This window comes from Lissotriton helveticus, chromosome 5_1, assembly GCF_964261635.1.
Source record: "Lissotriton helveticus chromosome 5_1, aLisHel1.1, whole genome shotgun sequence".
Taxonomy (NCBI): domain Eukaryota; kingdom Metazoa; phylum Chordata; class Amphibia; order Caudata; family Salamandridae; genus Lissotriton; species Lissotriton helveticus.
Window position 1 is genome coordinate 1,092,097,855 of NC_136065.1, and position 25,555 is coordinate 1,092,123,409.

Below are 25,555 nucleotides of genomic sequence, written 5' to 3' on the forward strand. Positions count from 1 at the left end.
CTCACAGACACCAGTTGCATTCACGCTGCAGCCATTTACTTCTACCGTCTATCTAGTGACCTACATGTGCGAGTGTGTATACTGCTAACACAGGCACACCGCAAATTGAAATATACTCAGACGCTGAAATAATGCCTGTTTTATTTATCACCGGCTTTGCTGCTTCACTATATAAAACCTGTGTTTTAAAATTTGAAAAAAATCCACATTACTAATAATAGACAAACAATTTTAATGTTAAATAAATCACATGTTTACAGTCCTATTCTATGATTGATCGCAATTTTAGTAAGAAACGCAGACTTTAGAAACCCGTAAAACGTGCAAGTCAAAGGGAGAACATTTACATATACACATGGGGATATTCATCACATACCCCCACTACACCACACTCGAACTTCCACCCCATATTTCACTTGCAATTTTGCAAGGGAAGTCTGCATACTAGCGCGCGGCGCTGATGAGCGTCGAAGCTTGTTGTTGCTCGGACACACATTTCATCCCGGCCGGCTTCACGGAAGGCAGCATCGCGGGACGGTTATTGCTGTCCATTTTGGTTATTTGTCTCAGAAGGTGATGCCTGAATGAAGCCAATGATTTACTGGTGTCGCCAACGAGCTGCTTCTACCCCATAAATCAAGTAAACGTTGTCGAATGTATTTTTGGTGCTGTCGTTATTTGGGACAATGTTATTTGCGGCTGCTTGTGCCTTCTTTGTACCAGCTGCTAATATTCACAAGTTTCTTGTATTCTCACGGCAGCCATGTTCTGTGTCCTTGCGCTACACCCAGTTCAAGTTCTGTACAGTTCTGCTGGTCTCTGTATCCCGGTTGTACGGCTCCGAGTGGCACATGTAGGTTTCGCCGTTGTGTAAAATGGCTGATGTGAGAAGTATTTGCCATGTACTCTTTGGGCTGCTTCGTCTGTTAGTGTTTGCTGTCGGTGCCCTTGAGCGCTGTGACCTTTTGTTTGTGTCCAATAGGCTGATGAGATCATAACCCCCCCCCCCTACTGTTCTGGCTGTTTCATGTGCGGCAGATGTTTTTTTCGTTTATTTTCCTCACGACCTATCTATTTCCTTGCAGGCAGGGATGGTTTTTCTTAACTTACTTATCAGTTGTTTACCTTTTTTCCTCTTTTCCAGCTAAAGAACTATCAAAACACGATAACTAGTTAACCCGGTAACGTCATTGCCTTTAGCAGCTATAAAGGTCCAGCGTGGGCAAGGGGTGTTCTGTGATTCTATTGATCTGTGCAGGATGGCCGAGATTCCTAGAAGTGAGCATCTGCAGGCTGTAAGCGTGTCTGGAGGGAAACCCTTGCTGCCGAGTTGTACAAAAGGCCAGCTTTCCGAGAACGTAGCCTCTAAAACTCTCACCCTTTCACCGTAACTATTTTATAGAAATACGACTTTCCAAGTTGATTGTCTTTGCATACAGTTCAGTGGAGTTTGATAGAGGCTTTTCCTTTTCAGGAGCATGCCATGCGTTCTTGATATAAAATTGCATCAATCCTTTAGGTGACATCTAGTGCTTTGGGTTTTATGCATCCAGCAGCCACGACTGAGCACTGAAATGCCCTTGGATGCCATGCACACTCAGACACTACCACTGCCATGAACACACGGACACCACCACTGCCATGAACACACGGACACCACCACTGCCATGAACACACGGACACCACCACTGCCATGAACACACGGACACCACCACTGCCATGAACACACGGACACCACCACTGCCATGAACACACGGACACCACCACTGCCATGAACACACGGACACCACCACTGCCATGAACACACGGACACCACCACTGCCCTGCACACACGGACACCACCACTGCCCTGCACACACGGACACCACCACTGCCCTGCACACACGGACACCACCACTGCCCTGCACACACGGACACCACCACTGCCCTGCACACACGGACACCACCACTGCCCTGCACACACGGACACCACCACTGCCCTGCACACACGGACACCACCCAGGCTTAATTTGTAAAAAAAAAAATGCCAGGGCTTTCAGTTGTAAAAAATTAAGTGAAAGGGCACTCGTCAGGAGGCTACTGTAGTTTGCCATACACATTACGCGACTTTGAGCTATTGGCATTGTAAATGACAATGACTTTTATTTATGTTTTGGTTTTTAAAACATAAATAAAAGACCTTGTCATTTACAATGTCAAGACCTTAAACGCGCATTCATTTACAATGCTAATAGCTCTAACTTTTGCAATGCCGAGACCGTTGCATTGTAAATGCTTGTTAGGCCCTGCTACTAAGAGGCAGGGATGCAAAGTGAGGATTATGGTTGGGGAAGACTGTGGACTTTGAGTGACTGTTACCATAAAAGTAACTAACCTATTGTGACCCTTACAAGAAAATGTTGTCCAGCATAAATAGTGTGATCTTAAAATAAAGTTAAAAATATGATGTTCAAATAGAAGTTGTGTAGGAAACTGTTTTTTGTGTTGCAGTACCCCCCAACATTGTGCCTGGTAATTGATGCAACTTGGAAGTTTATTGGGTTCCTGCTAACTAGGGCCCCAGTATCAGTTTTCTTTCCCTACAAATGTTACATTTTTACCCCAGTTGACAATACCTTTAGCACTCACTGTAAGTCCCTAGTAAATGGTACCCCCATGGTATCTAGCGTCTGATGTACTAAAGCGAATCCCTAAGGGCAGAAGCACGAATTGCGCCACCCTAAGGGATCCTTCACCAAGCACATGCAAGGCTGTCATTGCAGGCTGCGTGTCTTTGTGCAGAAAAAAGTTAAAACTGTACAGGTTACACCTTCCTTTGTGCTATGTCTCCTACCACTGCATGTGATACTTGTAGGTCACCCTTACAGCAGGCCTGACAACCCTAAGGCAGGGTGCTTAGTACTTCATTTGAGGGCATACCTGCGTGACACTTGGGCAGGTGGAAAAATTTGCTAGTCAGGAAGCGTGCCATCTCCAGGCTAGTACCACCCCTAAGTTGGGCTACTGTGAGGTGGACACGATTTTTCAGAAGTAGCCAGCTTTGGGAAAGCATACTAGAATTCTGGGACAGTTTTGCCCACTTCCTACAGGAAGTGGCAATTTAGTGGGTGTAGTGATTCCAAGGTTGGTTAGCCCATGGCTACTACCCTTACACTCTCCTAACAGTCCCTGGCACCAGAGAAGCAGATCCTGACTACCTATAAAGGACACAAAGAGCCTCGAAAGCAGAAGACTGAAGACAGCACCTGACTTGGCCCTCAACCCTGCGCCAAAGATGACTCGTCCTACAGCAGTGTGCCTCCAGAACCTGGGAGGACTGTCTGTCTTCAATAAAGACCAAGTCCTCCTGTGAAAAGCGGACCTATTCAGAAGAAACTCCAAAGAAACTATTCCAAGGCCTCCGGAACCACCAGACCAAAAACCTGAAGCAACCACTGCACCAGTTATCTCTGGCCCGAGTTGAAGTGGCCCACCGGTGCCAACAAGGTTCCCCAGCCCTCTAGAACTCTAGTCCATTGTGGTTTCACCCCTTGTGGACTGTACCCAGTAAGAAAACCAGACACCTAAAGACACCTCTGCATCAGCTCCCCCCGGGCCGTGGCAAAGAGGACCCTAGGTGTCCCTACGCCTTGCACAAACCCCCCCATGCAGGTTCAGTCAGAGCCTGCAGCCTCTTCACAGAGACCGATCACCATAGAAACCTATTGGGCTCCTGATGCTGTTTTGCACCCTGCTCCAGGCCTCTCTTGTGTCGCTGGTGGTGTACTGTTGGTGCTGCCTTGGACCTTGCTCACCACTCACCTTAACTCCTGGAGATTAGTCCTGTAAGTTGATGTATTGTTACCTGTTTGCAGAATTGTTGGTCCTTCCATAGGATAAAGTATGCAGAACTCAAATTTCATTATTTCCACTTTTTGAACTGAAAAGAATTTGTATTTAAAAACTACTTACCTGATCGATTTTTCTCTGCTTAAACAGTTATAAAGATGCTTGCTATTGTTATAAATTGGTGTGGAGCTCCTGGAGTCGTGATGTAATTTATAGATCATTGTGTGTACTTGCAAATGTCTTGCACTCTTCTGTGTTAAACCCAAGGCTGCTCGATTAAACTACCCCCTAACAGAGCACTTTGGGATTGCATAGTAAGCCCTGCCCACTCGTAAGGGAACCCCTGGACTCTTTAAACAGTATATCGCATAAAAAGCCAGCGGCCTACAAGTTGTAATAATACATTAAAAAAGTATGAAAGTTTTCCATACATTTAGTTCTATTGCAGTCACCTCTGTGTAAAACAACGCATTGCAATACTTTTCTGTATTTCCAGTTGTGCTCTCCATCCCACCTCTGTCAAAAAAAATTGTAATACCCCAGAAAAGAGATTTATTTGATAGTGCCAAATTCATGCCATAGGTTAAGTGCATTTCTGAGGGATTTGGGTTCGACCTTATCCCCACCCAAACTGGAGAACCAGCAGCTGTACCCATTTGTTAACTCAATTTATAGCATAATGTCTACCAGGTTCCTTTATTCCCTCTCTGTCCTCTCTACCATTTGGCTGGATAGGATTCCTTTAGCCCAGTGGTCTTCCACCTTTTTAATGCTGCTCCCCTCCCCAGTGAAAACAATCAACTCATCGGGCCCCCCTCAGATTTTTTTCACCCTCATTCTGTTAAATTGCCAATGTTTAAATACGTCTCGGCTTATTTAAACACAAAGGCACGTTTAAACATTGCAGCTAAATTGTGTTACCGTTTTAAAAATGCAACCAAATACATGAATGTCAAACATACTATGCTGGTCAGGTAGGCCTTCCTAACATGTAAAAGTATCCACAGTGTGATTATTAGAAATGGGGATGGGAGTTTTGCAGAATATTTGGAGTCCTTTCCCCTTCATCCTTTCCCCTTCAACACATACTCCCAGCTAGGATAGAAATGATAAAATGTAATGATGGTGGGCCATTCCAGAGGGCTTACTAATGCTCATTGTTTTCCCGATTAAAACAAAGCACTGCTATCAGCATAATGCTTCATTTGGCTAGAGCCCCCATCCACTCCCCCTCCCCCGATTACATAAGGCCCGCTAGTCTGAAGACTGCTGCTTTAGGCCAACATGTGCATTCAACTCCTTCTTAATGTGATGACCGTGTCTTTGAATAAACTCCCCTGTGCCAGCCGTGTTGAAATGTTCCGTGTATACACTGATTTTTCATGCATGAGGCTTTCAGCCTTCTATCCAGCTTGGTGTCTATTGCTTCTCAAACTAGTAATGCATCGATCTTGAAAATTCCAAAACAGTGCAGTAAAGTGAGCAAATATCCCACTTACTAGCGGCACCTGATCTATGGGAAACAATCCTCCAGACCCCCTTCAGTTCTTCAGTTCCCCAACTGTTCCCCGCTCTTCTGTGGCTACAGTGCCCCTGGAATGGGCGATGCCGCATGTTTCACCAGTGTGTCGTAGTTCCTAGAGCACCTAACTTCATGTCTGCTCCATCAAATCCCTTGTTCATCTCCAAACTTCCTCACAGAGTTGTTAAATATTTTCAAATCGGTAGTAGCTTTCATAGCACCAAATTGGCATTTAAATATCCGATCAGATCTTTGTCATTCCTTCTTTTAGTTTGTGGAATGTGAATGGTTATTGAATTCTTCATTTTTTCGGGTTTAGGATTCCTCTTCCAGAGTTGAAAGATTCAGATAAACTAGATAAAATAATGAACATGAAAGAAGCTACCAAGCGTGTACGTCTGGGTCCTGATTGTTTGCCATCTATCTGTTTCTACACATTTCTTAACGCCTATCAGGTGAGCACAATTTCTTTTTTATAAAGATGTCTTATTGGATCTCTAATATTAAAAGTGGAGGAATTTGCTTGTTGTGTTCATCTGTCAGATTCTGCTTTGAGGGTTATTTACAACGGATATACCATTATATTGATAGGAGACCTGGGATACTTTTTTAGATTTATAGGCAGACCGAGTGAAGAGATATAAGAGCAAGCCTTACTGCATGAGAAAGTAGCATATCTACCTATTATGTCTAGAGACCATATAGTATTGGCTATTTACAGAAATCCTGGAAACTCATTGCAAGCTATTAATATCCATTCTTTTTTTAAATGTGTATTTTAAAGGGGGTATATACCCCAATAGATTTTGAGTACCCCAGTGGGGCGGCTGACAGTGCCGTTATTAGTGATTAATGCTTCTATAGAAGGTGTCTAAATGTAAAAGGATGCTGCCTAGTAGTCCGTCCAGAGAGGTTTGTAAAGCTGATAAACTAAAAGCTTGATGAGGTGGAGATCACATCCAGGGTGTTTGTGGCTGCATTCAAGATGCAGTGGTGGAGGTCAAAGATGCAAGAGAGGGTAGGATCAGGTTTGTGGCACTGCAGTCTTGGAGGTCATAACTGATCTGGAAATTTCCAAGGAAGAAGTGACAGAAGGTGTCGCGCAAGGCAGGTTTGGACAGCCATCTGTAAAATATCAGGAAGGAGAAGGGAATTTGGGCAAGGAAAGTCCACATTAAAAGGAGATATTCACATTGCGGGGTGGAAAATCAAGGTGGGGGGGTGTTAGTAACGGAGTTTGGACTAAAACAAGCCCCTCACCCTATTGTTAATTTGGTTCTAGAAGGTGATTTAATGGTCGCAAAGTTTTGCTTCGTAAAAAATGTTAGCTTAATCATCCCCCAGTAAAATATTTGTCATGACTAGTTCAGGTTTGTTATCAGTGAGAAAAGACTAGCATGTTAGAATTTACATTGGTGGTGTGGGCCTAAGCTTAATAGGTGTAGAAATCTAGGTGTGCTTGTGTTGGGATGGGGTGAGGAGATGGTAAAAGCAAGGTTGAAGGAGGAGGTGGAGGTCATGGAAGTGTAGTAGTATTTGCTTGGGTCCTGGGAAGTGAGGGAAAAGGCTGCAGGGGTGAGGTGGTGTGTTTGTCTGTCTCAGGAGCTTCTGTGAACAGGTGTTAGAAGAGATTAGGGGATTGATTGGGGCCAGCATGGAGTGGTGCAGAGAGGAATGAAGGCTTAAGGGGTAGGGGATAGCATGGGGGTGCTGAGATGAAGCACAAATGGAAAGGGGATTGCAGATTTGCCCTTAGACTAAGGGGTCTCGTGTGTGTGTGTGTGTGTGTGTGTTTGTGTGTATTAAAGTGACGAAAGGAAAAGTTGGAGAGGGAGGAGGGCAGGGTAGGCTAAGACTCAGTGCTCTGGGTGTAGAATGGAAGAGGGGAGCAAAGGATAAATCTGGCGGATGGAACAGTTGAAGTGAGAGGTGAAAAAGGAGGAGGTCTGAAGTTGTGGGTTGCTCAGGGGAGTGATTGTTGTGGTCACAATAAGCAGTCACACATGGATTTGTAGTGTTTGAGGCCCATCTGTTCAAGTGACAGAGAGAGAGAAGACTGTACTGTGCAAGAATATGGGCAAGCAAAACCCAATCAGGTGATCGGGTCCACCAAGAAGGAATGGGTGTAACCAAGGGAGAGACTGCTCCAAAAAAATAAAATGTGACTTTAGTGTATAAGTTTGAATCCAGAGCAGTGAGGTGTGTTTGGATGATTACAAGACATCTCTCAATGCTGGTCTTCCTGCTTTCTAGAAGTCCTTGACAATGTTTCTCTGGAGTGGACAGCATGTCTGTCCCATTTTGCAGCCACTTGTTGGCACCTAGAATCCAAAATAAAGAAGCTGTGGAATGTACTCGGTCTAGCATTTCGTGCCCCCTTAACTTGCTGAAACCTCTGTCTTAGACTTGTAGCCACTATACCTTTAGTTATCGCCCGCCAAATTAACAACACAGGTGTAGGAGATCCTTGTCTTACATCTGAGGACAAGGACAAACTTGGGTTCAGGTAAACACCTGTCTTTCTCCAGTGACCCACACAATATCCACCCACCTACAGGACAAGGACAAACTTGGGTTCAGGTAAACACCTGTCTTTCTCCAGTGACCCACACAATATCCACCCACCTACATTTTGAGTTTAACCATGCTTGTTTGCGTTTTAGCGCGGAGCAACTTGAAAATCTTTCTCATGACTTGTGCTCATAGTTCCAACTTTCAATACCTCATTCAAAGAGTTTTCTTTTGAAGACCCTTTCCACCAAACCACAAATCAATGTCTTTGGAGAAACGCTATTTCAACCAGGCTCACTGTGCCAACTCATGACTGGGAGTTCACTGTGAAAAGATAGTTGTGAAGCATTTCAAAGTCTAAAAGTTCTTAGCACAACATATGGAATAACCAGAGCTTAATAGAGATCCTGTGTAGCTCATGTTCTCAAACTTGCTGGGACATGGAGGAGTGATTCAGTTCGCAGACCTACAATTTGAGTATCAAATGGAACACACTTAAACCTACTGATACTTGCAAATACATCACACATTGCGAAAGGCGCTGCCAAAGGGAGAGGAGACCCTGAATCCTCACTGATCGAGGATAGATGAGATGATCACATGACCAAAAGGCAATGTCCCTTACTTATCGTAAACTGATTAATAACTCACCTGACACACTAGCCTAGCTCTGGTAACATTGGGAGCTAGACCTTGAAGGCCTGGAGGACTAAGAGTGGCCTGATGCCGTGGCATCCCAGTAGGAGGTAACTAGAAGGTCTAGGTTCGGCCTAGTGCATCTACGAATCCTACACAGATGCTAATATGCATGCACTACTATGGTGAAGATGGACATGGCAATGACTGCACTGTGCCTTAGGAACTGCCGCCAAGTGGGCACGTTTTTCCACATGATGTGGAGCTGCCTGATGATCCAGCATTATTGGTAGTCCGTGGTTGTTTCTCTAAACAACATTTGTGGGAGCAACATAAAGGCCTCTGTGAAGTGGTGTCTCGTGAAAGTCTGGGAAGCAACTGACTTTACATGTATGGACCAGATCAGCATGAAATTGGGGTTAATGGTGGGCAAGTGCAATATTGCACATGTGTGGAGGGGGGAGGGGAGAACTAGCACCACAACTCTGTGATTGGAATCAAGACATGGATTGGTGCATGCTGGCAGAGAGAGTGTTCTACGAGAGCAGAGGCTGTCCAAAAAAATGGGTCAAAATATTGAGGTAATGGAATGATCATCAGGGCGGACTATGTACCCCTATTGAAAGTACTAGTCTTGATGCTTTGAGTCCAGAGCAACCAGACTCTAATGCTGCTCTGTGAATTTTTTGGGTGGGTGGGGGGGGATTCTAGAGGATCATTTTGTCTCAGGAGACCGAGGGGAACACTGGATGATAGTAAATTTGTGCTGGCCATCGAATACCACAACTTTTCCACACAGAAATGTGAGGAAAGCATGATTGGCTCACCCACAAAAACAAGGTAACATTTTTATCGGGAGACCTGGGTGGTAGTTAATTTGTGACACCCGGTAATCCCACAACTTTCCCACACTTTCCTTTGCGTGTTGGATAGGAAGGCTTTCTCTGTATGAAACCTATTTATTTAAAGTTTAATAGGATCTCTAATTCTATGAGGGATCTTCATTTATATGAGAAGGCAGAGATTTACATCTTCTGCGGTCTTTCCATAGTCAATTTGGTCGAAATGTATTTTTTTGTGTGGTATGATAGTTGGTATGTATGAGTAGCATGATAGGAGTGAATGGAAGGATGAGGAGTTGAATTTTGGGGTCACTGTACATATATTGCTTGCAAATGGTGGAAAAAAATGTTTTTCTTTGCTTTTGTCTGAATAATACAGAAATGTCACCTTATGCAATGATCATGATGTTTATATAATTGATTTTTAAAATGTTTGAAAATAACTTTATATTTTAAAAAATTTGATAAATCCATATATACTAAAAAGATAAATCAATTGTGTGTTAAGATTCTATTTCTCAGAGAATAAATTGTGATTAGAGTCATTACCCAAATGTAAATAAGAGGCCGGATAAGAGGTTCTTTTTTTGTTTGTTTTTTGAAAATATATTTTTATTGCAGATAGAATATGACCTAGTCATGTCGGTTAACAACAACACAAGCATCGGTGGTTACCAATGCCACCATAAGGTGAACAATACACAGCCATGTAGCCCACAACCCGGGGGTCGGGCGGCGTTAATCTTAGGCTCGACATGCGTATTTGCGACATTGAATCAGAGACATGTCCGGTTAACAAAGGAGTCCTGCATCCGCTTTTCTTTTCCTCCCCTGATCCCAACCCGTAAACTGTAACTACCCTCGTGAGCTATTCCTGAATGATCCTCCTTGCTATTCTCTGACTCCCTTGTTCCCGTGCCCTTAGTCCCATCTTTCATTTCCACAGAAACGTATCTCAATAAGCGCAGCCATCTGCTGATCCAGAAATATACTTGCCAACATAATAAAGCCCGAAAGCAGGGACTCCTTCCATTCTGTAAAATAGCTCCCCTCCCTTGTAACCCCTCCCCCCTGATAGAACCAGTGGTGTGGGCGCTGTCTAATTCCCGAACTGTATCTCCAATGGTGGCACCAATGAGTCAGCAAAACTACGTGTGATATGTAGTAATCACCTGGATGTGAAACTCACTCCTCCTCTTCTAGCACTTGTTGGTCCTTCAAAGCTTGTACCAGGGCTTCCCATGATCTAGCCACCTCTAGAGCTTTCTCATTACCAGATCGGGTGGCCTGCCGGAGTCGCACTCCACTTTCGCAGCTTGCCCACTTACAGAATTCCCTCCTCCACCTCCCAAACGATGGTCCTTCAATCGCTTTCCAATGCCACATAATTTCACGTTTAGCCAGCAACAGCCCCAGATCAATAAACTTGCTAGTGACCTTGGTCTTGGCGGAATGCGGAAACCAGTGTAGCAAGCCCGGATAAGAGGTTCTTGATATGTATTGATACTTTCCTCCTCCTCTTGAGCCTTAAAGCATTAGGGGGATACCTTTTTGCCCATGACATTAAATAAGTTTAACATTGTGAGAAAATAGCAGCAAATGGGACAGAAACCCATGAGATCCACCTTGTGTAAGGGTAACGATGTATGAGGAGATGGGATATAAACCCATGACCGACCCCTACCCCAAGGCAAAGGGGTGAGGAACTACTGTGAATGGGACTAAGACCCATGAAACGATGGTCTGTGTACGGAAAACCTCGGTGTAGAGGTCACTTACTAAGCAATGTAGTAATGGGACTAACCCCATAAGACACACCCTGTGTGAGAATATCCATGTAAGAGAAGATGGGACTGAAACCCTACCCCGAGACGAAAGGGAGGTTAGCTATGGTTAACTACTGTAAATGGGTCTGAACCCATGACCAAAAATGAGGATGGTAAGCTGCTGTGAATGGGACTAACACCCATACAACAATGCCCTGGGTGAGGGTAGTAACCGTAAGTAGCCCATGTGGTCAAATGTGCACTGAGCAAATAGAGCTGAAACCCATTGCTATCCCTACCTAGGGAAGAGAAAGTGTGAGGTGTACACATGTGAAAGGAACAATGAACTCCTGAAGGAGTGTACCCAGAGTCCATGAACGTAAAGTAATGAGCCCACAAAACCCACCAAACAATCCCATGCAGGATAAGTATGGAGAAAGACAGTTCCATCAAGAAAAGTCCAAAATCCAAAACTTGGATGAATGTTGCGTAATCATAGCCAAGCATACAATAGGCATAGATAAACACCATGACCGTAACAGTTGCGAACATTTAAAGTTAAGAGGTGTGCGTGTTACCGTAGTCCTGTGACCCCCACTGGCATTCGTAATTAAACAAGCTCTGCAGATGGAACTCGCCCGTGGACTGGCAGCCCTGAGAAGAAGACAAACGTGTACTGTGGCACCCACGAATGCCAAGCAGAGGCAGTCCACAGCGAGACCAAAGTGGGTCCGAGAATACACAGCCACAAGATGTGTTCCTAATATTCTCCACCCATCTGTTAAAGAAACAATCACTGCACCTGGAGAGTTCCAGCGTTCCGAAGCGATGACATCGAAGACAGACTATCGTTGACGAGATCCAAGGGTGAAGAAAGGATGCACCTCGAGCACAGTGATGCACTGTAGGGCAAAGAAGACGAGTGAATCCAAGAGCAAGTGGATGAGAGCTGTCACCAACCACAAGATTGCGGTACACATGACGTGCTGTGCAGGATGGCTCCCAGTGCGCTTGTGCGCCAAGCAGTGTCACGCAGGCAAATCTGACGAAGATTAAGATCACAACGCCACGGTGTATCCTCGAGGTGACGTGCGCTGCATCAAAATGAGTCGAGATGCATGTGATCAGTTTAAACATAAAAATTACAGTTAAAAACTGCCGCTGTGCCGGCAGTACGCAACCAATGATATGGGGAAATAACTCACCACAGTTTGAGAGATACCCACAGCAAACAGTGCTCTCTGTCCACCGGCACCAAGACAGAGATACGAGCACAAACGCAAAGTCAATCAAGACAAAGTGTGTGGAGAAAGATTAAACTCCTGAACTGTGAAGACAGTCCCCACCACAGAAACATGAGGCGACCAGACACTGCAGCCACTTCTGGTACAATTCCAAAGGAATTTAGGCAGAATATGCTCAGGATCACACAATAGCGGGCACAATGCACAGTGTAAGCCGCAAAGTTCCCTGACCGACCCAGAATAACACTCATGACGAGCTCAATGTAATATGGAAGCAGTCTTTTCACAGTAACATCTTCTTACCCCCGTTGTTAAATAATGTTGAGATAAACAGCTGTCTGAAAGTCGTTGTTAGCTTAGCACAGACTGCATTCGTAAATGTAAAGTTTGTGAAACCATGAGCGCAGCACGTTTAGATTGGAGTTGTCTGATGGAAAGACTCTGGTAGGGCTGCCATGCTTTGAACTTCATTTCAACCTGTTTCTTGTTGACGTCTTCTTTATTCTGACAGTAACATCTTGCTATCTTGTCTTTGTTGTACTGTGAAGAACAACTTGGTTTCTTGCTTTTGGTTTTCTGTGGATACCTCCTATTTGTAATTGTCGTTACGTTGCCAACATCTGTAGACTCTGTACGAAACTTTATCTTCAGATCCTCTTTTGTTAGCCAGGTCCCTGAGATCCGCTTGTAGCACATAGGTAGTCTCCAACTCGTGGCCAAAATAATGTAGTAACTAAGTCCATGCAGGAACGATGTAGTGCAAGATGTTTTATTGTAGTAAGTTACAGGTTATGTAGAGCAGCCCCACCAGTAGCAGCCTACCTGCTGCTCAGCCCATTCTCCACTCCACTTCACCGGCTCACAACATTCCGAAGCGCATCTTCACTCTAACATTCCATGCAGCACACAACACAAACACACTGGCTGAGCAGGAGGTGTAAATGGCAAAACATTAACAAAGGGGATAGTGTGGTCGAGCAGCCTTCGGCTCAACACAGAGGAGTGCGAGACATTTGCAGATGCACACAACAATCAATAAATGAAACCCACAACTCAAGGAGGAGAGCAACATCAATTAAAAAACATTACGAGTATCTTTATATATGTTTAGGCATCGGAGAAAAATCGTTCAGGTAAGTATGTTTTTGAATGTAAATTCTTTTGAATTTAAAATGACACATAGCAGAACTTGTTATGTCTTAGTGTGTAAGCAAGAAAAGGTTTTGCAAAAGGGTACAGTACATCAACTTACAGGACCAATCTCCAGGAGTTACGGCATGTGGTGGCCAAGGACCAAAACAGCACTAGCAGTACACCATAAGTGGCATGAGGGCGGCCCGGTGCAGGGTACAAATCAGTGTCGTTAGCCTAATGCGTTTCAGCGGGGATCGGTCACTGTAATACAGGCTGCAGGCTCGGTCTAGGAAGCCAGTTTGGCTGTACCAGCAAGTGGGCTCAGGCCTTGCGATGCTCTGAGACACCTTTGGTCCTCTTCTCCAAGGCTCAGGGTCGACTGGTTCAGAGGTGGTGTTAGGCGTCAGGTTTTTCCTTGCCAGAGCAGTCGTGGCCGAGGAGCTTGGTGTGCAGAGGCTTCTGGCGATGTCTGATATCCCCGGAGGCGTGAAAACACAATGCACTAGAGCTCTGGAGGGCTAGAGAACCTTGTTGGCGCTGTTGATCCACTTCAACTTGGGGCAGAGGCGACTGGTGCAGTGGTTGCTTCAGGTGTTGTTTTATTGCAGTTTTGGAGGTCTGAGTCCTTTTTGGAGATTCTTTAGAACTGGTCTGCTGTTCACAGGAGGTTTTGAGTCTTTTTTGAAGGCAGACAGTCCTCCCAAGTTTCTGGAATCACAGCTGCAGGACGAGTCGAATTTTACACCGTTTTCGACATGGGACTCAGACAGGCCGGCAGGTTTGGTACCAGGTAAGCTGCTTATTCTCTATTCTCTGCTTTTGTGGCTCTTCAGTGTCCTCTCTCTTCTTAGGTCATCGGCATCTGCTTCTCTGGTTCCAGGGGAGCCCCTAAATACTGAATTTAGGGACGTTAGGGGAGTGTATGGTAATAGCCAATGGGCTACTGACCCTTTGGGTCACTACGCCCCTTATATGACCCCTTCCTGTGAGAGGTGGTCATAATCCTCTCCCAGATTTCCTAAGTATGTAATCACAGAGACGGCGACATATAAAAAATTGTCTCCACCTCACAGTAGCCCACCATAGGGGTCAAGTAGCCTGGAGGTGGCATTTCTACCTGACTAGCTAATTTTCCTGCCTGTCCAGGTGCCAAGGAGGCTCTGGATAGGTTGGCTTTCTCTCTGTGATGGAAGTCAGATTCACATTCAAAAGGTGGCCGCTTCTTTGAAGCTCCCTGTCCCAAGGAGGCTAATCAGTAGGTCATCCTGTGGGAGGAAGTGCTACACCCTCTTCCTGGACAAAGTTTTGTTCTGGATCTCCTGAGAGCAAAGGCTCTCACCCTAGGAGGTCAGAAAAGCGTCTCGGGTGACAGGCTGGCAGAAATCAGTCCGCAAACACACCAGAGGCTTTACTAGGGACTTTCAGAGTGTGCTAAAGGTTCTGCTAATTGGGGGAACAATTGTACAGTTGTGAGAGTGCTCTGGTACTGGGGCCCTGGTTGGAAGGAACCTAGTGCACTTTCAGTCGAAATCGCATTATGTACCAGGCAATGCAATGGTCTCGTCTTTGTTAAAGTTAGAGCTATTGGCATTGCTCATTACATTATTTTTGTTTTTAAAACATATAAATAAATGGCATTGTCATTTAAAATGCCAGTAACTTAATCTCTCGCAAATGCGAGACCTATTGCATTTGCACCCCTACACACACACACAGAGCCGCACACATCAACACACCCCCAGAGCCCCACGCACCCACCCAGAGCCCCATGCACCCACCCAGAGCCCCACACACACACACAGCTGCGGCAGGGATGCGTAAATTATGCGGCAGGCAAAGCCAAATTATGTGGCGTAATGCAGCACACTTTATGCTAGTATTATGCCATTATTTTGTCTTTTTTTTTTTTTTTTTTTTGAAAACCTTTATTGACATCAAAAAGGAGAGACAAGTCAAGGCCTACAACCCATCCGGCCGGCCGCAATGTACAATACAATCAGGAGTCACCAGGCAAATATCACATAATCAATCAATACAAAGCAGAGGCCGTACAATATAAAAGGGGGAAAAAAATTCGGGAACCAAAGGGCTAAAACACAGGAGTAAATAAGGCTTAATTTTATAATATGGGGAGAAGACGTATGACAGGCGCACTTTCAATACGGAGGCATCCGATATCCCGTAATCAACTGCAACATTAATAAGGGGGCATGGGGCCAGAAGATCTGGGGGGATAATACAATGCATTCAAGAAATCAGGATATGTGAGACACAATCAGCCCCTGAGCATTCTTCTCGTAACATGCCCGCCACCCAGGATACTACCAAGCCAGAACAGAGGGATCGGAAAGACAATAAACCAAAACCAACTCGTCAAAAGAACTTCTAGGACACCGAGAGGAAAAAGGGGGGGGGGGACGAGGTAGGGAAGGGGAGGGGGAAGGGAAGGGAAGACGGAGGGAAGACAAAAAAAGACAATAAAAAGGGAAATAAAGAAATAAGAAAAACAAAAGGAAGACACGTCGACCCAGGCCCCCCGTGGCAGGGAGACAGGAGACAAACGGAGTAACGGCCCAAGTGGGGGATGGCAATCGGGGAGAAAGACAGCCGAAACCTATCAGGAGGATTAACGATGCCACACCCCCCACCCGAAACACACCAAAGGAGGTCAGGACAGACGCGGCCTCACGAAACAGAGATAGAAAAGGGCCATAGAACCAGAGGACAAACAAAAAAATAGTACCCGACCCACCCTGCACCCCTGTAGAAGGCTATGGCCTACCCTTCAGACAGCGTGCCTGTCGCCCTAAACCAGAACCCGAAAAATAGCGAGAAGTAAGAAAGAAGAACGAGACAAAAAAGAACAACCAAAGCAAAGAAAAAAAAAAGGACAGGAGGGAGGAGCAGAATAACTATAATCCGAACGGGCGGCCGCAGCCCTCCGCCCAACCAGAAAAATACAGTCAAAAACAGTCCAGGACGACACCTCATCACATGCTATAAAACATTAAGAGAAGGGGACCGCCCACCTTTCTACGATGAAAAACAATGATACTACTAAATCGTATACCGGGAATCCAACAGAAGTCGTACAATTCACCCCCAACCCTTTCGAGCGACAAATCCCACCCACCACATGGCAATGTAAAACCACATACTAAATACGAAATCAGCATATAGTCGAGTGGAATGGTGACTAACATAGCTACGTGGGGGGTAGATAGATCCACAAGGGAGCAATAGTCCGAACCGAAAGTGTAGATGCATCAACAATCGCAGCACGATCAGTGGAAAACAGGAGTTCAGTTGCGCCACTAGATCGGGCGAGGTGGTCCCAATTATAGACACAGGCAATGTCATCGAAGTAAGCACAGGAGGCAGTCCATCAATAGTTTCAGGCAACAATGTCAAACATGGTCGCAATACAGCATCCAAGTCCCCGGGGTCCGAACCATGAAAAGCAGGGCACCCCAAAGTCACCGGCACACCACACGATCTTCGATCAGCGGCGGAGACACTCAAGTCAATCGAGGGGGGCGAGGCAATGAAGTCATCGAAACAAGAGGGCGACAAGAAGAGATGGCCGCCCAAAATGGCGGCAGATCGTGGCGGACCCACCGAGACTCCCAGGGCCAGGGAAGCGTGCAGGGATCTCAGTGCTTCCAGGATATCTCTGACCGTCGGCTCACGTCCACCAGATCCGCTCCCCACCCGATTAGGCAACACGGGCCCGCCGCCACAGGGTGATTCTCGTTCCAGAGGGTCGGCCGCCATTTCGTGAATCGGCCCAATCGCCGCCCACCAAGACCCCCGGAAATAACAGTTCGCAAATGTAGGACTTTACAAGCTCCGGGGGTCCCAGCAAGGGCGGCCTCGATGCCAAAAGGATATCCGCCCAAAACGGGTCTCCGCCAGCACCAGCCCCGGCGCCCCAGACAAGCGGAGTCCGGGCCCCGAGGACCAGGGCCGCCGGACCAAGCAGCGGCGGAGGGAGACCCCGTCACAGAATCAGGTCCCGGGGCCTCTCACCCACATCGGCCGCGCGGCCACCAGGGCAGGCCCGGGTCAGGATCGCCGGGATCTTCGCACATCGGCTCCCAACACTGGTTCTCGCTCTCGGCCGGGGCCGAGAGCCGTCGGATCCCGCCAGCCAGGTCCCGGTCCAAGTCTCGTAGAGGCCCCGATCCCTCGGAGGCCACAACTCCGGAGCCACTGCACACCGAGACCCCGGGGTCGGATGGTAAGTACAAACAAATCGTTATGTTTCAATGCCCCAAAAGATGTGTCGTCCTTGGACAGGATAAAAGACAGGATCGTCAATCAGGACGGAGGGCTGCGGGAGCCGAGCTAAAGGGCGACCATCACGGCCGCGAGCTAGGCTCCTCCTATTTTGTCATTTTTACACTTGCTAAAACTACCTGGGCATTGGTTGCACCTCATTTTTTCCAAGTTTAACCATGGAATATAGCGATAAGCAACAAAAGGTGACCAGTCAAGCTGTGGTAGGGGCCTTCTATGGAGCAGCAACACGTGCTGCTCCACTTTTAGTAACTTTGGAAACACTGAATTGTAAAGGTTGCCTGGACACAGATGATGCAGTCCGGCTGTAGGGCGCTATTGAGATGTGGTTAAAGAGATCTGGCCCAGTTTCAGGGGTGGAAAATGTGGTCTGGTGTGAAGAGATTTAAGGGGACTCATTAGCGAGGGGGTTAAGGAGACATGGATGCCGGAGTTGTTTGGAGTAAAGAGGGGGTCAAGGTGGTCTGATCTTAAGGGGTACAGAGGCCTGGGTCAATCGGTTGTTACAGACGGGTTAAAACCTAAAGGTAGTCTGATTCGGTGGTACAAGAGGAAGAGTTGAGGTGGTCTGGCTAAAGGGGCCTGGTTTTAAAGGGGTCTGATCAAGGTGGTCACATTGCAGGTCCGACTGAAGTGATCTGGTTGCAAAGGGGTTAAAGGGGGGTCTGTGTATGGTAGCCTGTTTATAGGGAGTAAAAGGGGGTATAGCGGTGTGGTTACAGACTGGTTAAATAGGAGGCTGATTGAGGAGGTCTGCGTCTTCGCGGCTAAGGCGCCCTGGTTAAAAATATGTTGTTACAGACGGGCTGAACGAGGGTCTGATTATGGTGATGGGTCAGAGGGGGTGGAGGGTAGATGTATGGGTAAAATGTTCTGCATTCATACGCGCCCCTGCACACTTACCTCTGGACAGCAGTCCTTGGCCAGCAACTGTAGCATGGCTGTCTTCCCACAATGCACCTCTCCCACGAGGACCGTCTTACACCTCACAACGGCGGGGGCCTGGGAGCTGCACCTTTCTTTCATATTCTGGATGTGCTACGGGCAGGGGCCCATCACGTGCTGAGGCTGGCCTGCTGATGGTGGTACCCCCAGACTCTGCCGAGGCCTCTGCGGGTCCCGAGGCTGCAGTAAAGTGTGGAGGAGCTGGGATATCTGCGGGTCCCCCGGCTGTCCTATTGCAGTGGGTCCTGTCTGAGGGGTGCTCTGACTACGCCACTGGAACAGTGCGCCGAGGGCTGGCCGGCTGCTGGTGTTTGGGCTGTGCTACCTCTACAGATGTCACCTGAGATGTAAACCTAACTCCAGCTGTAAAAATCAGCTCAGCAGAGTGCATCCATGCAGGCACTGGGGTCACCATTTCAGGTGCATTCATTCACACCCTCTGCTCTCACTTTGGGTGCCTTTAAACATGTGGGCCTAACTCGACCGCCTGCCTTCACTGTGTAGTTATTATGTTTAGTCTGCGCTCGTCTCCTCCAGCTCGGCTCTGGGCAGTGAATGCCCTCTGCCTGCATGTGAAGCTATCAGCGCGCAGCCCCCTTGTGATGCCTGCGAGGCTTGAGCCCTGACCGGGCCCCACTGCTTGTAAAAGTCCCCCGGCTGCCCCCGAGCCGTGGGTGCCACAGCCGAGGGTGCAGGCGCGGCGCGAGGGCCCCCCCTGTCCGGGACTCCCTGGCATTGTTTCCACCCCCCATGCTCGGCCGGCGGAGCCCTGTGTTACTTCGGCCCATTACAGAACGCGCTCCCTGCGGCCCCCGAAGCCCCATTGTGACGCCACAGAGCCTGTTCCCTGCAGGAACCCCTTCCCACCCCCGGGCCGCCGCTTCCGGCCTCAGCGCGCGAGAGTGGACCGGGGAAAAGGGGCCCGGGATTTCAGGCACTGAGGCGTCTGCCATCGGAGGAGAGCAGAGATTCACAGCGGATTGTAAGCCTCTGATGACTGGGTCAGGCCTGCCCCAGGGTCAGGCCTGCCCCAGGGTCAAACTGGACCAAAAGGCAGTTTCCTTTGTGGCAGGGTTAGCACATAGTGAAGCACCGAAACAAACACCAGCTCGCGAGTGGCAACCGCGCCGATCATATTCAGCTGAACCTTGGACCACGCCATGAACACCACCATGTTTCTCCGAGGTCAAGCAGAAATGGATCGGAGAAACGCCCCGTCATTTTCAGACTGGGAGGTGTTTTCCTTTCTCTCCTCTTCCCATTGGCTGGAATGTAAACAATGGGCGTGTTTTGACTTGTTGTTGTTTACATTCCAGCCAATGGGAAGAGGAGAGAAAGAAGCGAAAAAACACCCCTCAATCCGAAAAAGATGGGGCTTAAATTGAAAGACAAACCTCTTCTCCAATGGATGGCTGCCGTTTAGGAAGCCAGCCAATGGAGAAGAGGGGCGGGTTTAAGCCCCACTACTAGAAACATAAAATCTCGCCAGCGAGACTGCGCAAGCGCAGCCTACGCTAACCGAGACCTAAAAAGGGGCACTTTTCTACACTCGTTTTGAAAAATCTACGGGTATAGGTTTCCCTAGGTGCGGGCAGAGCTAAGGGTCTAAATCCACAGCTAGGCAGATTGCAAAACAAGCATTTGCAATGCAATAGGTCTCACTTTTGTTAAAGTTAGTGTTGTTGGTGTTAAAAGTGAGTGTTTTGCTTTTTTTATACGAATGGCAATCGTGCAATGCAAATAGAATTACTCCACTGCAAATAAAAAAACAAGTCAAAAAGATTGTCAACACCAACAGCTCTAACTTTAACAAATGCAATATCTATTGCATTGAAGCAAAGGCTAGTTTAATTTACCAAGCTGAAAAGGCTCTTAAATTAATCATTTTAAATTAATAGCGAGCAAGCGATTGGTTTTGTTAAGTAGAAAAAATGTGCTAGAAAATAGGACGATGGGGCTGCTGTGCAATGGAGGAAGGGATGAGTCAGGAAGGAAAGCACACAAGCTGTAGAACAGGGAGCACTTGGTAGATGAGCAATTATATGATTGCGACAAATTCACACAAGCGAGGTAGAGCAACACAGCCCAATGGATAACAACACAATTACATAGGGGAAAGAAGCACAGGCTAATTTAGTAATCTCAAAAAGGTCTTAAATGAATGATGGTAAAAAAATAGCGAGCAAGCGATTTGGTTTTGGTGGAGAAGTGTGGCTCAGTGGTTAGAGGCGGCAGACCCGGAAGCTGAGATCGGCCGTGACCAGGGTTCGATTCCCCGCCTCGGCGGGTCTCGGGCTCTAAAAATTCCACAGACTCGATAATTCTCGCTCCGGTGCCTACTCGACTCACGGGGTCACACTCTGCGACTCTGGGCAATAGCTTGCTTAATCTCCACTACGGGCCCTCGCGGCGGGATGCCTGGCTTTCACCTTGTGGATACCCTGCCGGGGTATCTCACAGGGGAATACCAGGATGGGTTCCCTAAGCAAGCGCTTAGATACCGTGTCGGTGATTTGCGCTATATAAATACATGTACATTTACATTTTCTTAAGTAGAAAACATTTATTTGAATATTGCACTTTGGGGCTGCAGTGCAATGGAGGAAGGGATGGGCCAGGAAGGAAGCACACAAGCGGTACAACAGGGATTACTGGGAGATGAGCACTTGAGTACAGATGCACACAAGCGAGGCAGAGCAACACGGGACCAACACAATGTGCAGGGTAGAGAAACACCGGTGAGAGCCACAGCTAGATGGGAGCACACAGATGTGAGAGCAAAATACAGACCACTGAGAGAGCAGCATGAGTGAGACAACTAGAAAACATGCGCTATCATGGGGTTCTTAATCAAATATAAAAAAGTAGCTCCCTAAAAGTTATCAGTGGAAGGACACAAGCAAAAGAAGTTACGCTTTCAAGAAAAGGCAAGCTATCGATTAAAAAGAGAATGAGTGTGACAAAGCCAACTGGTGGACTTTGAAAGTTCATGGTAATTTGACTAAGTCTTTTTCAGCCTGGCAGCTGGTGCTGTCTGGTAGACTTGACAGAAGAAGAGAAATGTGGCATTGGGACAGCTGCTTGTTCGCCATAAGTTGGCAGGGTATGCTCAGACGTGAGTCCCTTGCTCACTTTGCCACTGGATTCAAGCAAGCCTGGCTGAAGACGGCGCTAATGCCAGAAACCGGTCCTAGCAAGCTTGTTTCCGGTCCAGGAAAGGCATGGCTTGGCAGTTCGGGCTGGACTGTTCCCATGAGGCACAGGGTCAGACTGATTTGCATATGGCCATGTCTGAACTGGGGTGGCAGAGTGGGCTAAAGAACGGTGATGGATTAAACCCAGATCTGTTGACTGGGTGTGAGTGTTTGATTGGTTCAGATGCTCCGTCCATCACCACCCCCTTTTGTACCGCGCTGTAGCTTACAATGCAGCATGGAATATGAACTCTGGCCACAAGTCTGTGCTGCACAGCGCGGTGAGATCTAGAGCTGTAAACGGGGAGGTGGGCAGCCCATGTTTTGATGCTTCTTACTCTGTACTTCGTGTATTTGGATACCTCTGCCCCCCAAGTCTTCTACTTCCCTGCATTATTTTGCTGGCCCCTCTATGAATCCTTTTCCCGCCTAACCCCTCCCACCTGCACAGTATTCTCCATTCTGCATTCATGCTCCTGTCTCGATGCCTCACTCTGCGCGCGCCACCCCCTCGCACGTTTTTGCAGAATGCACATGCGCCCTGGGGGCGTGGCTTGAGGCTCGGCGAAATGGCCGCACTGTAGTGTAGCTCTGCCAGCCACCTTCCGCTATCCTGCAGATATCCTTTTCCCGGTTCGGAATAATCGGTGATTTCTAGCTGGGACTGTACTCCGGACCTGCAGAGCTACCTGTAGATGTGCGGCGCTACTGCAACAGAGCTGTAATTCAGGCTGCTGGAGACCGCGTGGCTGCTGTGCAAGCTTGGCTAATGGCGGCCCGCGTCTAACGGATGTGGAGGCTGAGACGCTGTGCCACCCTGAAACAAAGCGCAGACCAGACGATTCTGCCACCGACACACGGAGCGGGCAGGAAGACGTTTGCGGAGACACAGACGGAGGGGCAGTGGCTGCGGGGACCCGGAGGCGGAGGAAGCAACAGCGGTGAAGACTCGCCAGGCACGCATCACCACACTAGTGCCCGGCGCAGAGGTGAGAAGCAGGCCGCATAGCGCCACACTGCCCCCCCAGCCACTAAGACCTGCATTCCGCCGCCTCCACACCAGCTGCGCTACCACCATCGGTCCGCGAGACCAAAGCGGCGGCCGCTGCAACCAAGAACCGCTGAGCGAAGCGGGAAGACCCGGCGGGGGTGCCTGAGCATAGATAAGACGTGGACCGCCCGCGATTGTGACAGGGCTGCCTGACCCCCCCCCACCCCCCCCTTGAAGCGAAAACGGGATCGCGCTCCAACCGCCCACGGGCACTGAGAGGACCAGCACAGTCACATGTGTGCAAGCTGTAAAACAACGCATAGTACAGCGCCCCACCTTCGCTGCATTGACTGTTGATGCTCTGACCACCATTTTGATCTGCTGGGGTGCTCACAAGTGACTAACATTAGGCGGCCCTTACGTTTCCTACAACAACGTTGAATCCACGCAGTGTTATAAGGGGCTTATTGCTGGGCTCGGGATACCGCCAACGCCGCATGCACCAACACAGCCATTCAGAATCACAGCCCAGCGACACACGGGGGTCTCTGCCACTCCATCGACACTGTATTGCCTACTGACGGTTGGGGCGCCATTTTATATCGCGGCAGCGCTGCGAATTGGTGACCGCTCCATCACGCGTTACTGGGGACCAGGGCAACACCGAGCTGGCGCTGAACAAAGTCAATATTGGATTGACTTTGCGATTGGTTCCTAGCTCTAATAAACACAGTCAATAAAGGAGGCTGCAGGTGCTAATTACCAGAGACAACAGCACTTTGCTGGGGTCATGGGTAAGCCTGATAGGAATCAGACCAGGCTGACGTTCGATCTGCATAAAGGGTCCAAGCCGGGTCAGACCGCGACATCAGACTCTGAACTTGATGCGCCAGCGAACCCCCCCCCCCCCCGCCCCCCCCCCCCCCCTTTAACCCAGGGCACTTGAGAAATCTCTGGCGGCCATTCAAGCAAGTTTACAGGCCATAGATGGTAAAATTGAGGCGCTGAACGGAAGAATGGATCAATTCTCGTCTAAGCTGGATAAACAGGCGACGCGGATCGGGGAGGCTGAACAGCTCATCTCTGATGCGGAGGAGGGGCTCCAACAAGTTGCAGAAAAGACCTCCGACATAACCAAGCTGCTAGAAGTCATCCAGGCCAAGAACGAGGACATTGAAGCGCGATCGCGCCGGAATAACATACGTATTTTGGGCCTGCCAGAATCCACCAATGTAGGGCGCCTAGAGGAATATATGGAGGAGATGCTCCCCTGTAGTGTAGTTCCTATATTCCCAATAGGCTCTGCGCATTGGAATAATATATTCAGCAGTGTAGACGTAGGACTGAGGTTATCTAGGTCTCTACTGACTATATTAGACTTGAGGTTTGCCAGCTAGCTCAGAGGTCACTAGAAACTTTCTCTTATAAACTAGGAGGAGTTTAACCTCCCTGGATAGACAAGAAGGGATTAGCTTCTGACAACCATAAAACATGACAACTTTGCTCTCCCTGAATAAGAGTGTATCTCTAGAGTCGTGTGAAAACAATAGACAGCTATTTCACTCAGTCAAATGTGCGTACTTAGTTTCACCAGAATGCAGAGAAAAGAGAGACTGGCGTTTTCAATAAAAGGTGTTCTTTATTGAGCAGTCTTCTTCCTCATATAAGAGAAATGAATTGCCACGATTGTAATCCTCATGGTAAAGTAAAGTGCGTACAGTAAAAGGAGGATTATAAATTAATACTGTAAAAGCATTGATATGGTTTCTTAGCCATATGATACTTTAAAATAGATAAAATATATACATACATATATACATTGACTAATCGTACTCAACTGGTGCTTCTAAATACGCCTACCCCGGTGTACCTGACCTAAGCCTAATATGTAGGAAGGAGTAAGTAGCAGTTTAAGTTAAGTTTGTTTTGCCAAGAATCTGACTCAAGAATTCTCTGTAAGGGTTTAGTCAGTTCCGTACCTGGGTAATAGAAAGCAGGAGGTCTGGTATCTCTCTCTCAGGACTCGATATCCCAGCAACCCGCAAGGGTAGGCTGGAAACGCCGGAGCTGGATTTCTCGGCAGGAGAAAAGACTGTGTCTTTCTCAGCGCGTCAGAGGAGGGGCAGCGTCCGTGGGCTCTCGCATCAGCTGGGCTTTCGGGCAAGTAGATAGCTGCTCTGCTCCAGATTCACCACCGTGTGTTTGCTTAATGCAACGTTGGTATATTTATACCTGAAAGGTGCCTGGGTTTGACGTAAGGTTGGACATAAGACGTCAATAAAGATGTCACTAAGAACTGGCCGTTCTTACAGTGCTTTACAGGAGTTCTAGGACGAAATCAAAACAAAAGCAAGGGGGATTTCCCAGGTTGCTGGAAGCTTGGTTTTGTTTAGAGAACTCAGTGGGCTTACTAGGGGGCCGGAGAAGTAGCCTTGCTTAATGTGACAGCACGTGCTACGACTGAATTATGGATATGATTATTATGCCGTTGTATGGATATTATTGATTATAACCGGACAAGGGCATAAAATAGGAATATCGATTCAGGTTTCCTAGATAAAACACTACACCCACTCCACGAATTAATGTCCATCATTACTAAAACTTAAGCAATAGTAAACATAAAAGGTGCATGTGTATACC

At 47.6% G+C, this 25,555-nt stretch overlaps 1 protein-coding gene across 1 annotated transcript in view; it reads left to right on the plus strand.

The window, feature by feature from the left end:
• Window positions 1-25,555, plus strand: part of TAF5 (TATA-box binding protein associated factor 5) — a 275,231-nt gene that overhangs the window by 82,207 nt on the left and 167,469 nt on the right. Inside the window, exon 5 of the mRNA XM_078643693.1 lies at window positions 5,670-5,805. Within this exon, the coding sequence (XP_078499819.1) occupies window positions 5,670-5,805 (136 nt within the window). The remainder of the gene's footprint in view (window positions 1-5,669; window positions 5,806-25,555) is intronic.